The sequence below is a fragment of the Rhinoraja longicauda genome, chromosome 33 (genome assembly GCF_053455715.1).
Source record: "Rhinoraja longicauda isolate Sanriku21f chromosome 33, sRhiLon1.1, whole genome shotgun sequence".
Classification (NCBI taxonomy): domain Eukaryota; kingdom Metazoa; phylum Chordata; class Chondrichthyes; order Rajiformes; family Arhynchobatidae; genus Rhinoraja; species Rhinoraja longicauda.
In genome coordinates, this window is record NC_135985.1 from 14,819,412 (window position 1) to 14,843,873 (window position 24,462).

At 41.3% G+C, this 24,462-nt stretch overlaps 1 protein-coding gene across 5 annotated transcripts in view; it reads right to left on the bottom strand.

The window, feature by feature from the left end:
* Window positions 1–24,462, bottom strand: part of megf11 (multiple EGF-like-domains 11) — a 302,641-nt gene that overhangs the window by 24,801 nt on the left and 253,378 nt on the right. For 4 of the 5 annotated variants that reach the window (XM_078427063.1, XM_078427060.1, XM_078427064.1 and 1 more), the window contains 5 exons: window positions 24,074–24,220; window positions 23,645–23,779; window positions 8,033–8,161; window positions 3,657–3,785; window positions 750–878 (listed from right to left, as the gene is read on the bottom strand). In XM_078427063.1, coding sequence (XP_078283189.1) covers window positions 750–878; window positions 3,657–3,785; window positions 8,033–8,161; window positions 23,645–23,779; window positions 24,074–24,220 — 669 coding nt within the window. The remainder of the gene's footprint in view (window positions 1–749; window positions 879–3,656; window positions 3,786–8,032; window positions 8,162–23,644; window positions 23,780–24,073; window positions 24,221–24,462) is intronic. The other variant, XM_078427061.1, reaches the window with a different exon arrangement.

The following is a 24,462-nucleotide window of genomic DNA, read 5'->3' on the forward strand; positions in this document are numbered from 1 at the left end:
CCAATCTTTACCACACAGCTACAACCAAGAGACACATGGTATGCAGACAGGTAGGAATGTAATTACAGAAAGGGGTTTGTACATTAATTGGAGCGAGTGTGGGGAGAAAAGATATACAGATTGGTTTTTGGTTCTCATTTTGTGTCTACATCACTATCATTGCATGTGTGACAAGTAGGTCTCTGCAACATGGCTTTGCACTGAAAATATGCAGAAATACCTTTAAATGTAGTCTCCCAACAGCTCACGAAGGTTATGTCTAACGGCTAGTGAGGAACTGAAAATGTTTAAACCCATCCTATTCCTGAAAAGAACTACTTCTTGCATTAATGACTGTTTTTTTTGTTGAACTCCAGAAATATTCATGGTGAATTAAACTATCAGCACCTGAGGTTCCCTCCATTGAAATTAATACAGGGAAATTTCACATCATGTGTTCTGCTAGAAGTACCAAGTGGGCTTAATGACACAGTAAATCCCGTGGTACTTTAATTGCAAGGAAATCCCTACTTATTTTTTTAAAGACTACGTAAAGCAAAGGCACAGTGATTTTACCATCAGGTATGTTGTGTCCCAGAAAGTATTACGTAATTAAACCATATTGATTAAGACTGACTGGGAAACTGGATGATGCAGTTATCAGATGACAAAATACATGAATGGTAAATCTTGAAATCCCCAATATATAATATGGTAGGAATGTGTGCGTTAATGGGAAACCTTCCCTTTGGCACCTCTGTCTCACTCACTCTGTTCGCAATATTTCCCGAAGAATCCCGTTCGACACTTGCATCCTCCTGACTCATGATCACAATCTGCTCCATTCTGGCACTTGCAGAGTTGGATGCAATCTTTTCCAAAAAATCCCACTGGACATCCTTGAACACAAATTCTCTGTTAGAGAAAACTTGTAAATTTTTAATAGTTCCTGAACCACTGCATTCTCAACCACGAGGGAAGAGCAGGGTTTGAAGCATCAGCAACTTTGGGGGTTCGCAGAGTCTAGAAACAGAGACATATTATGTATGGGGCTTGTGCCAAAAGCTGCCATTGACAGTGAGAAAATAGGGAGGAATTTGTGCAGAGATGGAGGCATGTTTAAGCTACTTTAAAACAGAAACACTTAAATCCTACAGATCAGGTACATCTGTGGAAAGAAAGAAAGAGTTTTAAATGTTTCTGAAAAACATCAAACAGATTATAAGCAAATGCAGAGGGAAGTGAGAAAATAAATGGTGTTGGCAGGCAGCAGAGAGGCAACAACCAAAGGGACAATTTATTTCACAAAATGCTGGAGTAACTCAGCAGATCAGGCAGCATCTCAGAAGAGAAGGAATGGGTGACGTTTCGGGTCGAGACCCTTCTTCAGTCTGAAGAAGGGTCTCGACCCGAAACGTCACCCATTCCTTCTCTCCTGAGATGCTGCCTGATCTGCTGAGTTACTCCAGCATTTTGTGAAATAAATACCTTCGATTTGTACCAGCATCTGCAGTTATTTTCTTACACCAAAGGGACAATAGTGCAAAGTGAAAAGTTGGTGGAAATGAGTTAGAGGGAATTGTCAGAAGACTTGCTCGTTCAATACCTGAATGGAAAATTGTCTTAAAAGGAAAGCTTGAACAGGCTAAGTTGTGGATACTGGAGTTTAGAAGATTGAGAGGGGGTGATAGAAGTATACAAGATCTTGATGTTTCTCGATAGGGTGGGTGTGGAGAGGATGCCTCCTTTAGTGGGTGGATGATCTAAACCAGGGTCACCGATTAAAAATACATCCTTTTGTCAGAAATGTAGCAAATATTTTGTCAGGTGCGTGTCTTTGAAATTCACTTCCTTAAAGGGCAGTGAAAGCAGTCTTTGGATACTTTTACTATAGAGGAAACATAGTTTTCATAAGCAAAACATGAAAGGTTAACAGGCAGAGAGGGAGTAAATGGAAGAATTGAAGTTATCATCAGATTAGCCATGATCTTATTAAATGACATGCTGGCTCGAGGGGCCGAATGGCCACCCCCTGCTCATGTTCATGTGTTCATATCTTCCAAATTTGCATGACATGTAAATGTGGCAAAGACAGGGTTGGATCAGGTGTAAATAGAAATAGTAAAATTATTCTATTAATTCCTGGGAGATGTCAAGTATAGAAGAATGTAAAGTGCCCTGCTGGAAGACAAGTTGCTGGCCTCGAGCCCATGTTGAGCTTCATTGGAAAAGTGGACGTGAACAGAGAGCTCAGAAGGGGAATTTAATGGAGAACTGCAGGTAACTGGAGGCTCAAATGTGGGCATTTTGGAGGTGATCATGCATTGCATTTGGTCTCCTTAGTGCTGAGGAAATTATGTTGTGAGCAGCAAATGCAGTTGTGAACAGCTTCAGTCACAAATTTACAATCTGATCATCCACATCTGGGAAATAAACTTTATACCAGTGGACTGCAGATGGTCAAGAAAGGACACATCTGACTGTGATAACACTGCTGCCTAATCCCTGGAAACTCATTGCCAGAGTTCCTCACAACTGCCTTGTCCTATTGGCTGAAAAAATAAAAACCTAATCCAGTAAGGACTCCATACATCATGACGGACAATGAACATGATCTTCACCATGTGAAAACTCCAAAACAATTCAGAGAGCAGTACCAGTCACTTTACATGGCTTTTTCAACCTCACCAAGGAACTAATCATTCACTTCTAAAAGGAGATGCCGGAAGACCACTTGCTAGGTTTCATTTGTGGGTCGGCAGTGGAGACTGTCAGAATGCTTCAAATTCCTTGACGTTAACATCTCAGATGACCTGTGGACCGCTTCCCATAACTCGGGAGTTACCTCTCACCACATTAGACATTGATGTTAAAGTTCACCATCGCCTTCATTTTTCCAGCAGAGTTGGTTGACTGAGGCTATTTGATGATCGAGACTTCAAACCTGCATAAAACTTGTCTACAAATAGCCACTGCCCTGCTCTATGCTTCAGAGACCTGGACTTCCTCCAACAGGCACCTCACCGGAAAGAAAAAAATCTTTCAAATTCACGAGGAGGAGGAAATGATGAGGCACAAGGACAGTTGCTATATTTCATGTGATTGTGTGGGGAGGGGGTGGTTTTGGTGGTGACCAAGGAAGACACCAGAAGGCAGCAGCGGGAAGTTTCCCTCCAGGATACCAAAAGGGGAGAGAAGCGGAAAATGTGGTTTGGAATGGCATCACAGGGAAGGTGTAGGAATGATGGTGAATAATGGGGTGGGTATAGGCGGGGCAGGGAGTCTCTATGCAGACTTCCTCGTTCTATGACCACTTAGATTTATTTTTAAATCCCATTCTCAGGAGGCACTTGCCCAATCACCTTCCGGGGATTTTGTCAACCTATCAGTTTCATTGAAAAATGGGCATTTTGGAATTTTCAAAATATTGAGCCCTGACATGTAAGAATTCCACAATTAGTTGTTGCAAATTGATCTGTTGATGAAAGAATGTCATTAAACTGGCTAATCAAACATCAGCAAAACATGCATTCAAGAACAAAGATCTCTTCAATTTATTTTTAACCAAAGAAATTAAGATTAATGACTGTACAAATTAAGGATTTTCTGTTTTATTTTGGTACACCACAAGGTGGCAGGCTCTTCCCAGGTTAGTTTCTACTGAAACAGTTACTTACTCTGCGTGCAATACATGCCAGTCCAGCCCTGTGTACATCGACACTCTCCATCATAAGCATTGCACACTGCTCCGTTATGGCAATTACATGTGTGGATGCAGTTGGGGCCCCAGTAGCCTGATTGGCAAGCTGAACAGAATGGAAAAGCAATGAACAAAAAAAAGGGAAACAAAAATTACAAAATGAGTGTAGTTGCAGTATGGTTATTGCAAACAATGAAAAATGTGTCGGGTCTTTCCAGGCCTTAATGCTTAGTGCACACATAGAGCAGAATTGATGTTCAAATTTCTTTGATATATTCATTTAAATTCATCATTATTTTGTTTAGAAACTTGTTTGGAGGGAACAGGCCCTTCGGCCCACTCTGTCTGCACCGATTATGATACCAATATAACTTAGACCATCTGCCTGCCTGCTATATTTCTCCATTCCCTGCCCATTTGTGTGTCGATTTAAATGCCTCTTAAACATTGCTATTATATCTGGTTCTACCACCTCATCTGACATCCCATTACAGGCATTTACAACTCTCTGGGTAAAAAACTTGCCTCGTGCATCTCCTCTGAACCTTTCCCATTTCATGTTAAAGCTGTGCCCTCTACCCTGGGAGAAAGACTAACTATCTTATCCATGCTTCTCATATATTTTTAAACTTCTATCAAGTCACCCCTCAGCCTCAAACAGTCCAGAGCAAACACTCCAATTTTGTCCAACCACTCCTTGCAGCTAATGCTCTTCAATCCAGCCAACATCCTGGTAAGCCTTTTCTGCACCCTCTCCAAAGCCTCCAAATCCTTCCTATAATGTGGTGATACGAACTGCACACAATACTCTGTATGTGGCCTAACCACAATTTTATATAGATGAGGCTCTCACTAGGGTATCCTTGATATCCCTAGCTCCGCTCTTGCTCCCCCTCCCCCCATTCGCAACAAGGACAGAGTCCCCTTTGTCCTCACCTTCCACCCTATCAGCCATCGCATACAACATTTCATCCTCTAACACTTTCGCCACCTCCAACGGGATCCCACTACTGGCCACATCTTCCCATCTCCACCCCTTTCTGCTTTCTGCAGAGACCGTTCCCTCTGCAACTCCCTGGTCAACTCGTTCCTTCCCACCCAAACCACCCCCTCCCCAGGTACTTTCCCCTGCAACACCTGTCCCTTTACCTCCCTCCTTGACTCCATCCAAGGACCCTGACAGTCTTTTCAGATGAGGCAGAGGTTCACTTGCACCTCCTCCAACCTCTTCCAGGTGTCAACTTCTGTACATCGGTGAGACCAAGAGCAGGCTCGGCGATCATTTCGCTGAACAGCTCCCCTCAGTCCACCTTAACCTACCTGATCTCCCGGTTGCTCAGCACTTTAACTCCCCGTCCCATTCCCAATCTGACCTGGGCCTCCTCCATTGTCAGAATGAGGCCCAGCGCAAATTGGAGGAACAGCACATCATATTTCGCTTGGGTAGCTTACACCCCAGCAGTATAAACATTTAATTCTCTAACTTTATATAGCCCTTGCTTTCCCTCTCTCTCCGTCCCTTCCCCCTTCCCAGTTCTCCCACCAGTCTTACTGTTTCCCACTACGTTCTATCTCTGTCCCGCCCACTCCCCTGACATCAGTCTGAAGAAGTGTCTCGATCCGAAACGTCACCCATTCCTTCTTTCCAGAGATGCTGCCTGAACCACTGAGTTACTACAGCATTTTGTGTCTATCCAAATCTTTATATAGCTGCAACATGACTTCCTGACTTTTATACTCATTGCCCCAACTATTGAAGACGAACATGCTGTATGCCTTCTCTACTATTTTCAGGCAGCTATGATCTTACACCCCAAGATCTCTTTATACATCAATTGTGCTTCAATTAATCCTGCCATTTACTGTATACTTTCTCCTTACATTTGATCTGCCAAGGTGGAACACCTCACATGTCGGATCAAACCCTATCTGCAATTTCTCTGCCCAAATTTCCAACTGGTCTATATCTTGCTGCATCCTTTGACAACTTTTCTCACTAACCATACTCCACCAATTTCAGCTTCATCTGCAAACTTACTAATCAAACCATCTGCATTTTCATCTGAGTCATTGATACATATTACAAACAACAAAGTCAAGCACTTGCTGAACACAATTAGTCACTGAGCAATGGTAGAGGAGTGTTTCTCTGCATGTAGATCAATTAGTCACTGATGAGTTTTTCTCATTCAGAGGAACACTCTTCAACCATTACCCTCAGTCTAGGATCAAGCCAATTTTGTATTCAACTTACCAACTAACCATGGATCCCATGTGACTTAATCAAATTGTGAGATGCAGCGAAAGAACCAGGGATGAAAAATGAAAGGGAATGCAATGGTTTGGACATAATAATTCAGTAATGTTTCTTAAATAAAAGGAAAGCTTGATAGTGAGGATCTAATAAGAGCCACAAGCATTTTGGTTAACACATTGATAGTTTTGTGTTTACTTGTATCCATGTTGATTAATGCAGCTGGTGTCATGGGAGGGAAAGATTGGTTTTGAAATCTTCCATGGAAAAAGTGCAGTGCAAGGGAAATAGTCCAGAATTGAAAAAAAATGCCCAATCATGATAACTGCTGGGCAACATGGATGTATTGAAAGCTGCAGATTCATGCAGTAAGAAAATGTATGCAATTTAACCCACATTCATGGAGCACGAAGTATCTACCCTATGTATGCAGTAAATGCTCATAATCCAGACATGTAACTGCCCATTTCTCAATATGTTCAGCAGATGATACTTCTTTATCACAGTCATTCCAGCCCTTACTGCCATCACGTAATAGATTGCATCCAGAAGTCAGCCAGCATGGTCCAGTGGTAGTAAATTGTGAAATGCATGAAAAACAATGTCTGGAAGATGAATAGAGCATTTTAATGTTCAGTTTCTTCGAGTGAGGCTTTTCCTTCTGGTTACTTCCTGCCATGCAATGATTTATATATGACAGACTAAAGCCCATTATCAAATGCGATGAAATAATGAGTGGCTGCATTTGAGTCTGTGAGCAGGCACAATATGGGGATGGGACGCACACACAGTAACTCGTATTAAAACCGGGCATCTTTTGGTCAGGCACTTTGCCAGGAGGAGAGAAGAATTGTACATGTAGATAGGATGAACAAGTCAGGTAATGAATAACTAAACAAACTGTCTGCTTAAACAAAGAGAAAAGCTTTTCTCAGTAGATTCTCAAAATAAAACAAATAGAAATTAATCATAAGAAATAAACCTCAGCATCTAATAACATTTTTAAAATCCAGTATTATATTAATGTACAATTTAAAAAAAACTCCTTCCAAACTCTAACTTCTTGTGTTGATCACATATTTGGGCTGGGATTGGAGGCTTTGAGGCATGCCTACTGAAAGTGCCTGACTCACTCCACATCAGCCTGAAACTATTGGAAGCTGACTCAAAATGATTGTCTTATACCACTGGTTGCAACATTTCTCCCAACTAACAAGGTCTATACTTTGAGTTTATCTATTCAATTCCTGCAAAAGCAATTGACGAGTTGCTGGTATCATGCACATTTTCAGGCAATTTCTTCAACATCTTTGAGTTCTGTAATATGACTTGACCATGGAACCTAGTTCCCATTAATGACTTGTTCCAATGAAGTTCCAGCTCATAGCATTTAATGTTGTAGTGCAGTGATGCCCCACAGCTCCTGGCCAAGGGTTTGTGAATGATTCTTCGTGGCTCCAGTGCTCAAAGGAATCCAGTGATGCTGCAGATTTATTAAGGAGTTATGAAATTCAGAAAGCAAAGAACTCTGACATCAATTTGTTTTCATCCATTTCAATCCTTTCGTCACTTTCAGGCAAGATCAGGATAATTGGAAGAAATTCCAGATGGGAGATGAGTTCAGTATGATACAGGGGATCATGGTCCAGGAGCACAGGCTAGAAGGGAGGTTGAGACAGATTCAACAATAACTTTAAATGGGGATTGAGTGAAATATAGATTAAATTGGGAGCCTCTGAGGGACCAAAACTAACGAGAGCGCATTTTCAAAACCCATCAGAAAGATTCTCTGGAATGCTTCCTTCCGATCAACCTGCAAAGTTCATCTGAAAATGTCACCTCAGCCTCAGTTCCCCCAGTTGGGGCGTCTCTGCCAATGATCTGTGGGGTCCTTGGTGAGTGGTGCTTATCTCCCAACTGCTTCTATTACATTTATATATTTATGTTTTTTTAAACAAGGATCTGCTTCAATCAGGAGTGAAATTCCAATATAATTGGGATCGAGGGAATCATGCATTTTATATAAAGTACAAGTGTGAATCTAACACCTCAGATTGCTGTTAAGGTGCTGGATATATACATATCTTCCCATCACTTACTCTGAGCACAATCTCTTCCAATCCAGCCTGGGTAGCACTGACAGGAACCATCAATAGGGTTGCAAGTGCCATTGTTTGAGCAGAAGCAGGTGCCAGAGCAGCTCTTTCCAAACCTTCCACTTGCACAGACTGTGGAAAGAAACAAAATGCAGGCCACACTCATTAACAAGCTACTGACACACAGGACTTTTGTTTTGTTTGGTAAATTTATTTATTAAAGGGTTAGAGTTATAAATAAATATTTACACACATACATACCGTGAGGGACTTTGTTGAAAGCTTTACTAAAGTCCATGTAGACAACATCCTTTGCCCTACTTTCATCAATCTTCTTGGTCACCTCCTCAAAACACTGCAAACAGGTTTGTAAGACAAGATCTCTATCGCTCAAAACCATGCTTCTCCAGGTGCGAGTAAATCCTATCCCTAACAATCTTCTCTAATAATTACCCTACCACTCATGTAAGGCTTACTGGCCTATAATTTCCTGAATTGTCTCAACTGTCTTCTTGAACAGAGGAACAGGATTGGCTAGAGGGTCAGAATAAATGGCCGGAAGGATGAAAGTAGCAGAATGCCACAAGGATCAATACTTGACACACAATTATTTATAATCTTTATAAATAGTTTGGGGGAGTGGCAAAGTATAAGACTTCCAAGTGTACCGATGATATGAAAACAGGTGGGACAGCATGTTTTGATGAGGATATTTGAACTCTGCAACACCCTAACCCCGGGCACTTTCCCTTGCAACCGCACGAGATGCAACACCTGTCCCTTTACCTCCCCCCTCAACTCCATCAAAGGACCCAAACATTCTTTCCAGGTGAGACAGAGGTTCACCTGCACCTCCTCCAACCTCATCTATTGCATCCGCTGCTCTAGATGTCAACTCATCTATATCGGCGAAACCAAGCGCAGGCTCGGCGATCGCTTCGCTGAACACCTGCGCTCGGTCCGCATTAACGCCACTGATCTCCCGGTGGCCCAGCACTTCAACTCCCCCTCCCATTCCCAGTCTGACCTCTCTGTCATGGGCCTCCTCCAGTGCCATAGTGAGGCCCGCCGGAAATTGGAGGAGCAGCACCTCATATTTCGCCTGGGCAGTTTGCGGCCCGGTGGTATGAACGTTGACTTCTCCAACTTCAGATAGCTCCTCTGTCCCTCCCTTCCCCTCCTCCTTCCCAGATCTCCCTCTATCTTCCTGTCTCCACCTATATCCTTCCTTTGTCCCACCCCCGACATCAGTCTGAAGAAGGGTCTCGACCCGAAACGTCACCCATTCCTTCTCTCCCGAGATGCTGCCTGACCTGCTGAGTTACTCCAGCATTTTGTGAATAAATCGATTTGTACCAGCATCTGCAGTTATTTTCTTATACTACAGGTAGGTTGAGGGAGTGGGTGAAAACTTGGCAAATAGAATTTAATGCAAAAAAGTGTCAGGTCACACAATTCAGCAACAAGAATCAAAAGGCAGATTAACTAAGTGCAGAAGGATTGTAAATGAGCAAAGTACAGAGGGATCTAGATGATCTTGTGGACAAATCACAAAACATTAGCATTTTCTGAGAAATGCAAATGGATGAAAGGGTTGTTCTCTCACGAGCAGCTAGAAAAATTATATCTATTTTTGGAATTTACAAGAATGACTGGTGATCTTTTTGAAACACAAGTTAATAAGGGACAATGACAGGGTAAATATTGAGATGATTCTACCCACCTTGACCAAGGAGACATAATTACAATATAAGGGACAACCTTTTAAAACTCGGATCTGTAGAAATTTCTTCTCAGAGGGTGACGCATCTTTGGAATTCTCTACCCCGGAGGATGTCAAGTTTGGATTATTGGTGTGTTTAAATAGGAGACAGATAAATTTGAAAGATCAGGCAATGCAGCTACGGGAAACTGCAACAGAGGAGGACAAATTGAAGCCTGGAGAATATCAGCCATAATTCTATTGAATATCAGGCCAGTGTTGAGGAGCCAAATGGCTCACTCTTGTTCCTATTTTCCTGTGTCAAAGTCGCCGAATATTTTTAATAAAGTAGAGAAACCACTATACATGAGTCATCGAGGGGCATGATGTGGGAGCAGTAATATGGTATTAAAGTACATGAGCAGCCATGATCATAACAAATGGCAGAGCAGGCTTAATGGGCTGAATGGCCTACTCTGCTCTTACTCTCCTTGTTTCTATGTTGTCACTTTTTACGTTACTCTGGCTTTTCTGTTTTCCATTCCCATTTCTCTACACCATACCTAGTCCATTTATTCCATGCTTTCCAGTCCATGTCCTTCTGCAGTTGTACAGGGCCCTAGTGAGACCGCACCTGGAGTACTGTGTGCAGTTTTGGTCTCCAAATTTGAGGAAGGATATTCTTGCTATTGAGGTTTACTAGGTTAATTCCCGGAATGGCGGGACTGTCATATGTTGAAAGACTGGAGCGACTAGGCTTGTATACACTGGAATTTAGAAGGATGAGAGGAGATCTTATCGAAAAGTATAAGATTATTAAGGGGTTGGACACGTTAGAGGCAGGAAACATGTTCCCAATGTTGGGGGAGTCCAGAACAAGGGGCCACAGTTTAAGAATAAGGGGTAGGCCATTTAGAACTGAGATGAGGAAAAACCTTTTTAGTCAGAGAGTTGTGAATCTGTGGAATTCTCTGCCTCAGAAGGCAGTGGAGGCCAATTCTCTGAATGCATTCAAGAGAGAGCTAGATAGAGCTCTTAAGGATAGTGGAGTCAGGGGGTATGGGGAGAAGGCAGGAACGGGGTACTGATTGAGAATGATCAGCCATGATCACATTGAATGGTGGTGCTGGCTCGAAGGGCCGAATGGCCTCCTCCTGCACCTATTGTCTATTGTCTATTGTCTATGTCACTAATGCTCTGATCTGGCAACAAAACTTGGAATAATACACTCTAATGTATTTCCTTGTCTATGCGACTGTCAAAGCTAAATTTAAGATTGAGAAGGTTAAAATATTTCAAGCCCTGTGCTGTGAGGAAGTCAGCACATTTCTGGTAAGGATGCACATTTTGCGTCTTTAGCATTGGCAACCTATTGACTCGATATTACAAAGCAGCTTAGGAAATGCCATGTCACTCTGTATTATGGAAAACCACATTCACAGGAGTCTCTGCTCTTGACACCAAGGACATTTGCAGGTATAATAAAGGCATTTCAGTGTACGCCACAGGACTGAACAGTCAACTCATGAATCCCTAAGGAAACTCAGTGCAATTAAATGTACAAGGGGCAAGTGAGGGCAGTTAGTCTGAGAAATTCAAAAAATGCAATCATACCAAGACTGCAGACTCAGCACCTGCCACACAGCACCAAGCAGAGATGAAACACAGAGCATCGAGGTAACAGCCTCACTGAGATAAGAGAGAAACAAGTGACTGCAGCAGCTTCAGAACACTGCGTAACATAAAGTAAGGCCCTTTGGCTCAAACAGCTTGTGCTGGTGCTAATAATTTAGCTGCTTTCTCGATGGTGCTTTTTTGTCACGTGAAGAGAATGGGCTAATTAGGGATAGCCAGTATGGCTCAGTATGTGACAGGTCATGTCTCAGTAACTTGATTGGGTTTTTTTAAGGAGGTGGCGAAGGAGATTGATGAAGGTAGGGTGGTGGATGTTTTCTACATGGATTTGAGTTAGGCTTTTGATAAGTTCTCTCATGGTAAGCTGATGCAGAAGATTAAGATGTACGGGATTCATGATGACCTAGTGGTATGGATTCGGAACAGGCTTATTTATAGACCTCAGAGGGTTGCCGTGGAAGGTAATGGTTCAATTGTGCTTTTATTGCAACCCTGTGCAAATGCACAATGAATTTTCTTTCTTACAAACAGTCTGGTAGAGTATTGCCATACCCAAGCACGTCCCAAATTAGCAAATTGTACAGAAATAGACTACTGATAATAGACTCCAGCAATATGTAGTGGACCCCACATGTGAAAGGGCAACACTAGATCTAGTATTTGGGAAATTGGGAAGGGCAAGGGAATTAAGTATTTGTGGAGGAGCCTTTTGGGACCAGTGACCACTGCTCAATCGGGTTTAATGTGTTAAAATGTTCAATTGGAGTAAGGCCAACTTTAAGGGTATGAGAGATGGTCTCGCTCAAGTTGACTGGCGCAGGTTATTTGAGGGGAAAGAAACATTAGCCAAGTGGCATGTTTTTAAAAGTGTGCTGAAAAAAGCTCAGGATATGTACGTCCTTAATAGAGGGAAGGGCAAGGCAGACAAACATAAGGAAGCTTGGCTGACGAGGGATATTGAGGCATTGGTCAAGAATAAGGACGCTGGTCCACCTACCCAATGGATTTTAGTAGTAAGATAAATGTGGTGAAAATGAATATTTTGCCATGGCTGTTGTACTTGTTTCAATCACTGCCAATAGAGGTACCACGAAAACAATTCACAGAATGGGATAAATTAATGTCTAGATTTATTTGGGGAGGAAAGAAGGCCAGAGTTCGATACACTACACTCCAGTTGCCAAAGGACAAAGGTGGAATGGCACTTCCAAATTTTAGGATATATTTCTTTGCAGCCCAACTTCGACCACTAATTAATTGGTGTGAGGATAGCTACATAGCTTGGTGGAAAGAGATTGAGACATATATCCCTGACTTCCACATCCAAACACTCTTGGGAGAAAAAGCACTTCCTGGACATATCAGGAGTATAATCGATCCAATAACGATATTTACTTTAGAAACCTGGTTCACTCTTACCAGACAACTTAAATTGAATAAAGGACAAAAAGTGTTAAGATGGATAGCTTTGGATAGTGAATTTAAACCAGGGATGTATGACTCAACATTTAAAGAGTGGATGAAAAAAGGAATGACTGCATTCTGTACAGTTATTGAAAATGGAGACCTAAGAAGTTTTCAAGATTTGAAGGACAGATTTGCACTTCGAAACCAAGACTTGTTTAGATACCTCCAACTGAGAGAATATTACAACAAAAAAGTAAAAAGGGAGGCACCAGAAGAAAATAATCCAGTGGTAGAAGTGATAGTCAATGCATATCATCAAAAAACATCAAGGATTATTTCTAAACTTTATCATAGTTTAATGGAATGTCAAGCTAAAACTACATTTTATGTAAAATTTAAGTGGGAAAAGAAATTGAACATCACGATCTCAGAAGAAGAATGGCATCATATGTATGTAATACTACAGACATCCACTAATTCACAAAAATGGAAAGAATTTAATTGGAATTTTTTTATTTGTTTCTTTATTACGCCTAACATAAAAAGCAAGCAAATTCTAAGGCAACAAACATGCTGGAGGCAATGTGGCCATACAGACGCAAACCATGCACATATCTTCTGGAGTTGCCCAAAAATAGAACCATTTTGGGACAGAGTGAATTCAGTATTAAAGGAGGTATTAGGATATATAGTCTCCAAGAAGTGTTCCATTTTATACCTGGGTAATATAACACAATGGTGCTGAAGGAAGATCATTACTTGGTTAAAATCCTACTTACAGCTGGCAGAAAGGCCATTACAAGGCCTGGCTTGTAGCGGACACACCCAGACTTAGACAATGGTTAGACAGAGTACAGGAAATATTTGTGATGGAGAAAATGACATAGTCTCTAAGAGTGAAAGAAGACGAGTTTAACAGAAAATGGGAAAAATGGATTAGGTATAGAAATAAAAACATAAACACTGTATAATTTTATTGACAATAATGTAAGTAATGTAATAATGTAAGTTATTGGAAAATGTTTTAATAAGAAAATAGTTCTGTATACTGCATCATTAATTGTAAACTGAACAATTAATGCACTGTGTAAGAAAATAACTGCAGATGCTGGTACAAATCGAAGGTATTTATTCACAAAATGCTGGAGTAACTCAGCAGGTCAGACAGCATCTCAGGAGAGAAGGAATGGGTAACGTTTCGGGTCGAGACCCTTTTTCAGACTGCACTGTTGTAAGTTTCGTTGTTATATGTGTGTTTTATTTGTGTATGTATAAAAGCAATAAAGATTAAAGTGTAAAAAAAGAATAAGGACGCATGGGACAGGTATAGGCAGCTGGGATCAAGTGCTTCCCTGAAGGAGTTTCGGGAACTGATGAGTAAACTAAAAAAGAAATTCAGAAGGGCAAAAAAAGGGCCAGGAGATAGCTTAGGCGGATAGCATTAAAGACAATCCAAAGAGAATTTATAAATACATAAGGGAGAAAAGGGTAATTTGAGAGAGAGTGGGACCCCTCAGGAATCAAAGCGATCACCTCTGTGTGGAGCCAGGAGATAGGCAAGGTCCTCAATGAGTGTTTCTCCTCTGTAGGTGCTGAGGAGAAAGACAGGAGGACGGAGGAACTTGGGGCAGTCAATGGAAATGTCTTTAGAGTAGTCAGTGTTATGGTCAAAGAGGTGCGAATGGTACTATGAAGTAGGTGAATCGAGGACCAGAGGACATAGTTCCACATGGATCTGTGCTGGGAGCTCTGCTGCTTGTGATATATATATATATATATATATATATATATATATATATATATATATATATATATATATATATATATATATATATAAATGACCTAGACGCAAATGTAGAAATGTGATTGTAATTATAGAGAGATCTGGTGATATCACTGGGTCTGGAATAGTATGTACTGATCTGGTTTTCCTACCCAAGAACTATGATAGGAGCTTAGTTTGTCATTGTAGAGAATAAACAGACTGGGTCTAGAATCTCTTGAGCCAAGAAGAATACAAGGAGATCTCATTCAAACATACCTCTAACGAGGCTTCAAAGGGTAGATAAGAAAATAATGTTTTCCCTGGCTGGGGTATCCAAAACAAGAGGCCAAACCTCAAAATAAAATGTCAGCTATTGAGAACAGAGTAGAGGACATTTATTTACCCAGTGGATAATGAGGCTTTAGAATTCTCTTCCCAAAGGACCTTGGAAGCAATGTCATTGAGTCTATTTAAGACAGAGATCGATAGATTTTCTGGATATTAAGGAAATCAGGGATATGGGTTAGTGCTCCACCATTTAGTGTTGCAGAGATAAAATAAATCAGCTACAATTTTACTAAATGGTGGAACAAGCACAAAAGGGTAAATGGCATACTCCTGCTTATATTTCTTATATTTATTTTTGGTCTTCTACATTTTACGGTGAAAACAATGGGTGTCAGAAGCATTGGGCAAGAGAGTGGATTTTGTTGCAGATTCTCCCTCCCAGCCCCCACCCTCTGAGTCGAGAGTCTTTAAATTCAATTTGTGGGGTTGTTTCAGAGCAGATGTGTCCTCATTCAGTGGGTGGATAATGTTGATGAACATTCCACTTTGGTGAAAAATACAGAAATGCTGAAATAATGAGTTAAAAGCACTTTGATGTCCTTTTGTACAGGTTACCAAATGCAGATGGAGCAGGCTGTTGGAAAGGCAAATGGTTGGGGAATTATGGATTAGAGCCGAGTTACGGGGTCCTATGTGGATATTTATCTGATAGATTCAAGTCTAACTGATATTTTTCACAGGCATTGTGACCCTTACAGAAGTTGTATGTCAGTATTAATCTTTGAGATGGTGAGGAGTGGGGAGAGGCAGGAGGATGGATTAAAATAAGACAAGTTGTGAGGGCAGTTCCTGAAGGAGGAAGGAGAAATCATATGACTATTTTTTACAGTTAAACTATTAAGAAAGGAAAACCTTCACAATTATTCAGACTTTGAATGACCCCGAATCTATAAATCAGTACCTAAAATAACTTGTTGGGAATAAAAAGCATTTATATAACTTTTGCCCTCAACTGATCCTTCCAGTAAGATTCCTTGTTTTGTGCTGAATTCAGTAAACCCGTCCGACATATACGTGGCCTGTCGACTGAATTAGGAATGGGAAACCTGCCGGACCCCTGCCCCTGTTCACATGCCTGCAATCTGCATGTTTAGATACGCAGAAACATCATTGTCAGTCACACTGTGATACCCTGCACAGCTGGGCATTTTGCTTGCAATTATTCCCAAGGCATATACTTGGGTAGGTGCCCAAGAATATTCATCTTCTCTGGAACTGTACCACAGTGGCAGAGTCTATGTCTTCAGGAGAAGGGGGACAAAGAAAAATTTGACAAAAATAATAGCAATTCTCTTAGGCAAAACTTTTGCCACAACACAAGTCCACTTATTGGACCAACTACTCATAAACAGAATTCCTGAATTAGAGCATCTTCCTGATTAACTATCCTCCACTGAGATACAATTTTGCTGAACCACTCACTGATCACTGCCATTGCAAATTTTAAGCAATAAAAGCAATTTTGTGGATTGTTAATACTGTAGATTACAAATGTTTTACGACTTTAAAAGATCTTATTTCACAAACTTTATTTTACTTAATCAGGTTCCAGCCTTGAAGCCACATATAACCCTTCTAATCCTTTTGATCAAACAAACATATCGACCTCAGACCACTCATTTGGCAGATTAAGCTCTCAGTCAATTAGACTCTTCTTGTTTTAAGTTGCACATGACAGAGGTTCTATAGCACAGCAAAGCAAATCCTCCTTCAGATGACTTATTTGATGGTATAGCTTGGCTTTTTAATGGACTGGGAATTAATCATATTAATCTATATTCAATCAATATTTAATTACTGTGCATAACATTTTTTATGAAGTTGGGCAAATAAACTATTTGGGGAAAAAATTGGGCAATCATTAGAAACTTATAATTAAACTTGCTAACAAGCTTAGCACTTATTTCAGGTAAAGTGCCATGGGAATACAATCTAACTTTTCAGAAAAAAAATCAAAGAGATAAGCCTGCATGGTGCCAATGTAACATCTCATTAGTTAGAAACACTGCTTAGGAATAGGGTTACATCATTACTGCTTCATCCTCTGACATATAAACAGCGCTCATGTTCTCCAATACTGGACACATTTTATAAAACCACCCTTAAAATGTAGAGAGTCAAGAGAAGACAGTGTTTAGGGAGGGGAGAACAGCTTGGAGTCACACTTTCAGAGTCATAACCTACAAGTTCCTGCAAGTGATGAGCCAGGGACAGTCACAAGGACACAGATGGTTTGTGTTTGGTCGATATCTTGCTCTATTACTGAGCTGGCTTCTCAGGCACCTAGCAATACAGGAAATCAGCCTCTGCAAGCAGCCCAGAAATCTACAGAACAGATAACTGATGCATTATTCTACAGTATCAACACTTTGATCTTGTCTACTATTGAAACTGCAACCACAGCATGACAATGTTCCCTAATCATACCACATCACAAAGATCTGCCAATGTACTGGGGTTCTTACCACAGTAGGTGTGTGTCCATTGGCGCAACGGTCTATATGAACAAAACCAGAGCAGACTCCATCAAAATGCAGCTGGCCAGTTGCACATTACACTAACATCTTGGCAGAAATCACGATAATTTTCATATTAAAATCATGTAAGCCCGTGCCATGTTTACTTGATCTGAGAGTTAGCTTAATGTAGTTAAACTAAATTAACATTCCTGCCAGTGGTTACTGACAGAAGAAAAAAAACTACAAGGAACTGCATCTAATTCATTATGGCATAAACTGCTGAGTCTCAGCAGTCCTTCAGAAACCATAACAGGGGGGATGCACTATATTGCAGCCCTCCAGCAGTTCCAGGATTACTGATAACCCGATGATACCATGCAATGCTGCTACCCAAAGAGGCCTAATCATGGAGGAACAAACTGTCTCCTTGAAGCCAGAGTAAGGACATACAATGATCAAAGGTCAGATTTGAGGATCTCAGAGATCTACCATCATTTTCAAATCCCTATGGTACTGCAGGTTATCCTGCTGGCTCTACTGGCTGCTATATCAGGAAGCCCAATGAATCTTATACATACTCCAATTAACCTGCCTGTAGATATTTGCTTAAACTTCCCTTTAAGGAAGTCTACTGTGTACAAGGATGGGTCCAAGCATACTGAGCGACACACTGCTATTTTCCTTGTGTCACATTTTAAACTCTTTAGAGATGGGTGGAAATACTTCTCAAGTATACTGCAAAAACCTCTTGAACCATGGGTGCGAGGTTATAGAGTCAGAGAGTGATACAGTGTGGGAACGGGCCCTTCGGTCCAACTTGCCCACAATGGCCAATATGTTCCAGCTACACTAGTCCAACCTACCAGCATTTGGTCCATATCCCTCCAAACCTGTCCTATCCATGTACCTGTCTAACTGTTTCTTAAATGTTGGGATAGTTCTTGCCTCAACTGCCTCCTCTGGTAACTTGTTCCATACATCCACCACCCTTTGTGTGAAAAAGTTACCCCTCAGATTCAAATTAAATCTTTTTCCCTTTGCCTTCAACCTATGTCCTCTGGTCCTCGATTCACCTACTTAATAAGAGGCAAGAGACTCTGTACATCTACCTGATCGGGGGGGGGGGGGTGTGGTGGGGGGGGGGGGGGGGGTGGTGGGGGGGGGGGGGGTGGGTGTGGGGGGGGGGGTGTGGGTGGGGGAAATCTTTCTTTTTTTTTAGGTCTCTTCTGCAGGGCCTTCCATCACCCGGCGCGGCTCGGCCGCGGGACTGAACAGCGCCCGGTGCGGCTCGGCCGCGGGGCCTTCCATCGCCCGGTGCGGTTCGGCCGCGGGACACCATTCTGCTTTAGTTAAACATTTTGTTCAAGATGGCCGCGTCGTTGTGTTTGGCTGCCTGCCACTGTATGTTGTTTCTTTTTTTTTTTTCCTAATCAGATGTGCAGCACTTTGGTCAACGTGGGTTGTTTTTAAATGTGCTATACAAATAAAATTGACTTGACTTGACTTAACTCTCATGATCTTATACACCTCTAAAAGATCACCCCTCATCCTCGAGTGCTCCAAGGAATAATCCCAGCCTACTCAACCTCTGCCTAAATGTTCAGACCCTCTAGGCCTGGCCATATCCTCATAAATCATCTCTGTACCCTTTCCAGCTTGACAACATCTTTCCTACAACACGGTGACCAGATCTGAACACAATACTCTAAATACGGTCTCACCAACATCTTATACAACTGCAAGATGACCTCCCAACTCTAGCTGATGAAGCCCAATGTGCCAAAAGCCGTTTTGACCACCTGATCTACCTGCAACTCCACCTTCAGGGAACTATGTACCTGCACTCCTATATCCCTCTGCTTTACAACACTCCCCAGAGCCCCACCATTCACTGTGCAGATCCTGCCCATGTTAGACTTCCCAAAATGCAACACCTCATATTTTTCTGCATTAAATTCCATCAACTATTCCTCAGCCCACTTAGCCAATCGATCAAGATCCTGCTGCAATTTTTCACAACCAACTTCACTATCTGCAAAACTACCCACTTTTGTATCAACTGCAAACTATCTAATCTTGCTGTGTATATTCTCATCCAAATCATTGAAATAGATGACAAACAGTAACGGGCCCAGCATTGAACCTTGAGGCATACCACTAACCACAGGCCTCCAGTCCGAAAAGCAACCTTCCACCATCAGCCTCTCCTCCCTTCCATTAAGCCAATTTTCTATCCATTCAGCTATCTCTCCTTGGATTCCATGCAATCTAACCTTCCAGAATAGCCTTCCATGCAGAACCTTGTCGAATACCTTACTGAAATCCATGTATAGAACATTTACAACCCTGCCCTCATCGACCTTTTTGGTCACATCTTCAAAAAACCCAGATTTGTGAGAAACGACCACCGTACAAACCCATGCTGACTATCCCTAATCAGCCCTTGTCCGTCTAAATGCCTGTATATCCTATCCCTCAGAATAACCTCTTGTAATTTTCCAACTACAAATGATAAGCTCACTGGCCTATAGTTCCCAGCATTTTCTCTGCAGCTCTTCTTGAATAAAGGCACAACATTTGCTACCCTCCAGTCTTCCTGTATTTAAAGACGACTCGTAAATTTCAACCAGTGCTCCTGCAAATTCCTCTCTGGTTTCCCACAATACCTCGGATATATCTGATCAGACCCTGGAGATTTGTCTACCTTCATACATGATAGTACCTTCAGCACCTCTCTGACCGTAACACTGACTGCTCTCAAGACACTTCCATTGACTGCCCCAAGTTCCTCCGTCCTCCTGTCTTTCTTCTCGTGAAATACAAAGGAGAAATAGTAATTGAGAACCTTGCCCATCTTCTGTGGCTCTACACAGAATTGACTATTTTGACTCCTGACGGGTACCACTCTCTCTCTAGTTACCCTTTTCCCCCTTATGTATTTATAAAATTTCTTGGGGTTGTCCTTAATGCTATCTGCTGGCCCCTTTTTGCCCTTCCAATTTCCTTTTTTACTTTGCTCCTTAGTTCCCGAAACCCCTCCAGGGATACACTTGATACCAGCTGCCTATACCTGTCCCATGTGTCCTATTTATTCTTAACCAATGCCTCAATTTCCCTCATCAGCCAAGCTTTCTTATGTTTGCCCGCCTTGCCCTTCACTCTAACAGGGACATGCATATCCTGAGCTTTCGTCAGCACACTTTTAAAAACATCCCACTTGGCTGATGTTCCTTTCCCTTCAAACAACCTGCTCCTTGAGCGATACTTTCTCTCACACTCTGAAAGTTGGCCTTACCCCAGTTTAGCATTTTAGCACCTGAGCCCTCTCTGTCCCTATCCATAACTATCTTAAACCTAATCGAACAGTCGTCACTGGTCCCAAAAGGCTCCTCCACAACACTTTGTTCACTTGTCCAATTTCCCAAGACTAGATCAAGTGCTTCCCTCTCATGTCTTGTGCCCCTCTACATACATACTGCTGGAGAAAACTCTCCTGTACACCGTTGGGAAATTGCACCCCTTCTAAACCTTTCACACTATGATTTTCCCAGTCAATATTAGGAAAGTTAAAATCCCCTATCATAACAACCTTATTTGACTTGCAGCTGTCTGCAATCTCCTGGCATATTTGTTCTTCTAATTCCCATTGACTATTTGGGGGTCTGTAGTACACCCCCAATAAGGTGTTCATCCCTTTCTTGTTCCTCAACTCCAGGTCTGGAGGATGCAGATGGTAAGAGAGCAAACAACAGCTGTTTGGTAACAGAGTGGAGCAGACACATATGATGCACCATTTTATGTTAAAGGACTAAATCCAGAAATATGCTGAATATGAAAAAAACAATTGAAGAAATTACAGGTCGAGGATATAATTGGGACCACTGATGTAACAAATACAGAGGAAACTGCACATATTAGGACATTGAGGAAATTTGGCATGTCAACAAATACTTTCTTGATCTTCTACAGGTCTACAGTAGAAAGCGATTTGACCGTTTGGATCATGCCTCGTTTGGCAACTGGAATGAAGAAGATTGCAAAACGCGGTGTTCTCTACCCAGTCCATCATGGGTACCTACCTCCCCACCATTGAAGGGATCTACAAAAGTCGCCGCTGCAAAAAGGCAGCATCATCAGGTACCCACGCCACTCATTTTAATCTGCCATCGGGGAAAGGAGCCTGCAAACTTTTACCTCCAGGTTCAGGAGCAGCTACTCCTCTACAACCATCAGGCTATTAAACATTACAACTTCCTACTAAGCTCCAAAAAACAGACTTGGGCGCCACAATTATTGTTTTTTTAATATATACTGAACTTTTTGTTGTTTATTACAATGTTTACAGAGTACTATGTTTACATAGCTGATGTGCTGCTGCAAGTAAGAATTTAATTGTTCCATTTTGGGACAGATGACAATAAAACTCTCTTGACGTTTGATCTCTTGATCATGTCGAAGAAACAACAGTCAAAACTTAAATGCGATTATAGGGAATATACACTGACCAAGAGAGTAAGTAGGGTGTACAGTAAAACTCTTGATCCACTAATTTGCCAATCAAAAATCCCGTTCGTCTATTTTGAATTCACCAAGTGATCTCCACCGCATGCCCTTGAAACTCGCCAGGGCCCCACTTGCGATGCTCCTCTGAACCCTGGGTCCTTGCTCCACTGAAACTCTCCAGGGTTTCACTTCCCACACTTCCCTGAAACTCATCAGGTTTTCTGGGAAATTTATTACATTACTACATAGTATCTAAAAAAGTGAAATTGTGCAGGGAAAGTCATAAAAATAACATTTAAATAGTTCACAAAATCTGACATTTTGGTAGTAGTCCCGAGTATGCTGGAATATCAGGGAATGGTAAGAGTCATTGGGGAATACAGAATAATTACACTGTGGGATATGCATAGAGGATTTACAGCAAGAGATTTACAAGGAGTTCACTCTAAGAAAAGTGGGGTGTATGGAGAATACATATTGAGGAAATAAAGGAGTTATATGAAGATGGTATTGAATCAGAGAATTTTAAACAACTAATAATGGTATAGAGAGATTAAGATTGGTATACTTAAGAGAATTGCACCAAAAATAATGTGAGATACAAATGATAGAAATAGTCAGAGAATAGATATAGAATGGAGAGATGTTTGTACTATATATAGACAATATGTCAAAAGACAGTGCGAGTGACAATGAGAATTTATGGCCAAGCATTCTGATTTATCTAACGGTTAAGAACAAATTGTATTGGTTGGTTACAACCTCAACTATTCCCACAAGTCATGGGGTAACATAACATGAAATCATTCATAACATTCCATGCCAGCTTTAGGTTATTACAGCTTTCAAACACGACCTGAAACGTATGTGTGGAAATCTCCACTGTCATCCTTCGTTCATTTGATTTTTGATACTACATTTAATTTTATACTAAATCTGCCACTGAATTGTATGACCACATTGTTTACTGCAAATTACATTTTCCTTTCCACCACCAAGGAGTCTATTAGTTAAAACACCAATGCATTTCTTAAAACTGTCATATATACTGAGCCCTAAAGAAGGATCGACCTCCTGGTCAGTATTATTTAATCTTGAAAAAATGCTGGTCAGAAGTACTGTTGGAGTTTGAAATGTTGGATTTTATAGTACACTTGAATGAAGCTTTAATATATATTCTGTTCTTTACTAAGCTCGCTTCCAGCATTCTAATCATTTTCCACCTTGGGAAATTATAGAAAAAGTAGGGGAATGGACTAATTAAACTTCTCTTCAAAGAGCTAGCCGGATGTCCTGATTCTGTGCTGTATGATTTTATCCAATTCCTGTAAAATAATAAATATTACAATTTTTTTACATAATGTAAAAAAATTATATCCTAGATACTGCAAGTGCAAAGAAAGCCCATTCAGACCAGAGGAAGTGAGAGAAATTTGGTGTGTTGATACCAGTGAATGCAGGTTCAAATCCACCATTTCTTACACAGTGGACCTCCAGACTCAGACTCGTTGTGCTCTTGAGATCAGAGATTTTGTTACAAAGTGAAGATTCAATTACGAAAATGCGCAAAAAATAGAATGTTCGTGAAACTCATAACAACCGTAAGGTTGTCTATCTTTTTCCTCCACAGATGCTGCCTGTCCTACTGAGTTTCCCAGCACTGTCTTTGCTCAAGATTCCAGTATCTGCAGACTCATGTGTATCTACTTATTAAAATGATTTCAGTTTTGTGTTCATGCAGTCTTCAGTAACTTGCATTGAATATTCATGATATTCAAGTTTGCCATGTTCCTTACCTTGGTCGCAGAGGGGACCAGTAAAGCCCGATAAGCACTCACAGTGACCTGTGATGTGATGACAAGGTCCGTGACTGTGCACACATTGGGGACAAGCTTGGTTGCAATGATGGCCATAAAATCCAGGAGAACAGACTGAAAGAAAGCAGAAATGCTCATAGATTAAACAAATTTCTCATGTTTTCTTACATAAAATGCTGATCAAAACATTATTAAATACTGAAAGAAATGTCAGAGCTTATGTCCTGGATGAATAATCAAAATCAGTGATGTGCCAGAGGCCGGAATTACCTCTTCTTAAGCAGACATTGGAGAGACAGAGTGATTTCCTTCCTTCTTGCCAAGGGTAATATGTGGAGATCAAATGTATGAAAGGAAAACAGCTTTTGAAAACTCATTAAATCCAACCAGGCTAGACTTCATACTTACTCCTCTGGCATGTAGCTCCTCGATATCCAGGCGCACACTCACAAGTTCCATCCTCAGGTGAGCATGAACCCCCATTGTCACAGTTACAGGAATTGGAGCAATTTGAACCCCAACGTCCCTGCACACATATATTATCACAGCGAATCCCTGGAAAACGCAAACAGAACCATTTTAAGCACAAGATGTACACCACAAATCCGCTAACTTCACTGGGTGGGGAGGGGGGGGAGGGGGGGGGGCAGGGAAAAGAGATTAAAATACTTAGGATCAGGCTTGGACATCTGTTGTTTGTACTATACATCAATGATTTGAATAAATTTGTGTGCTTTGATTTGCAAGTTTTCAGACAAACAAAAAAATTGAGGCTAATGGGGAAGCTTTTCAAAGTA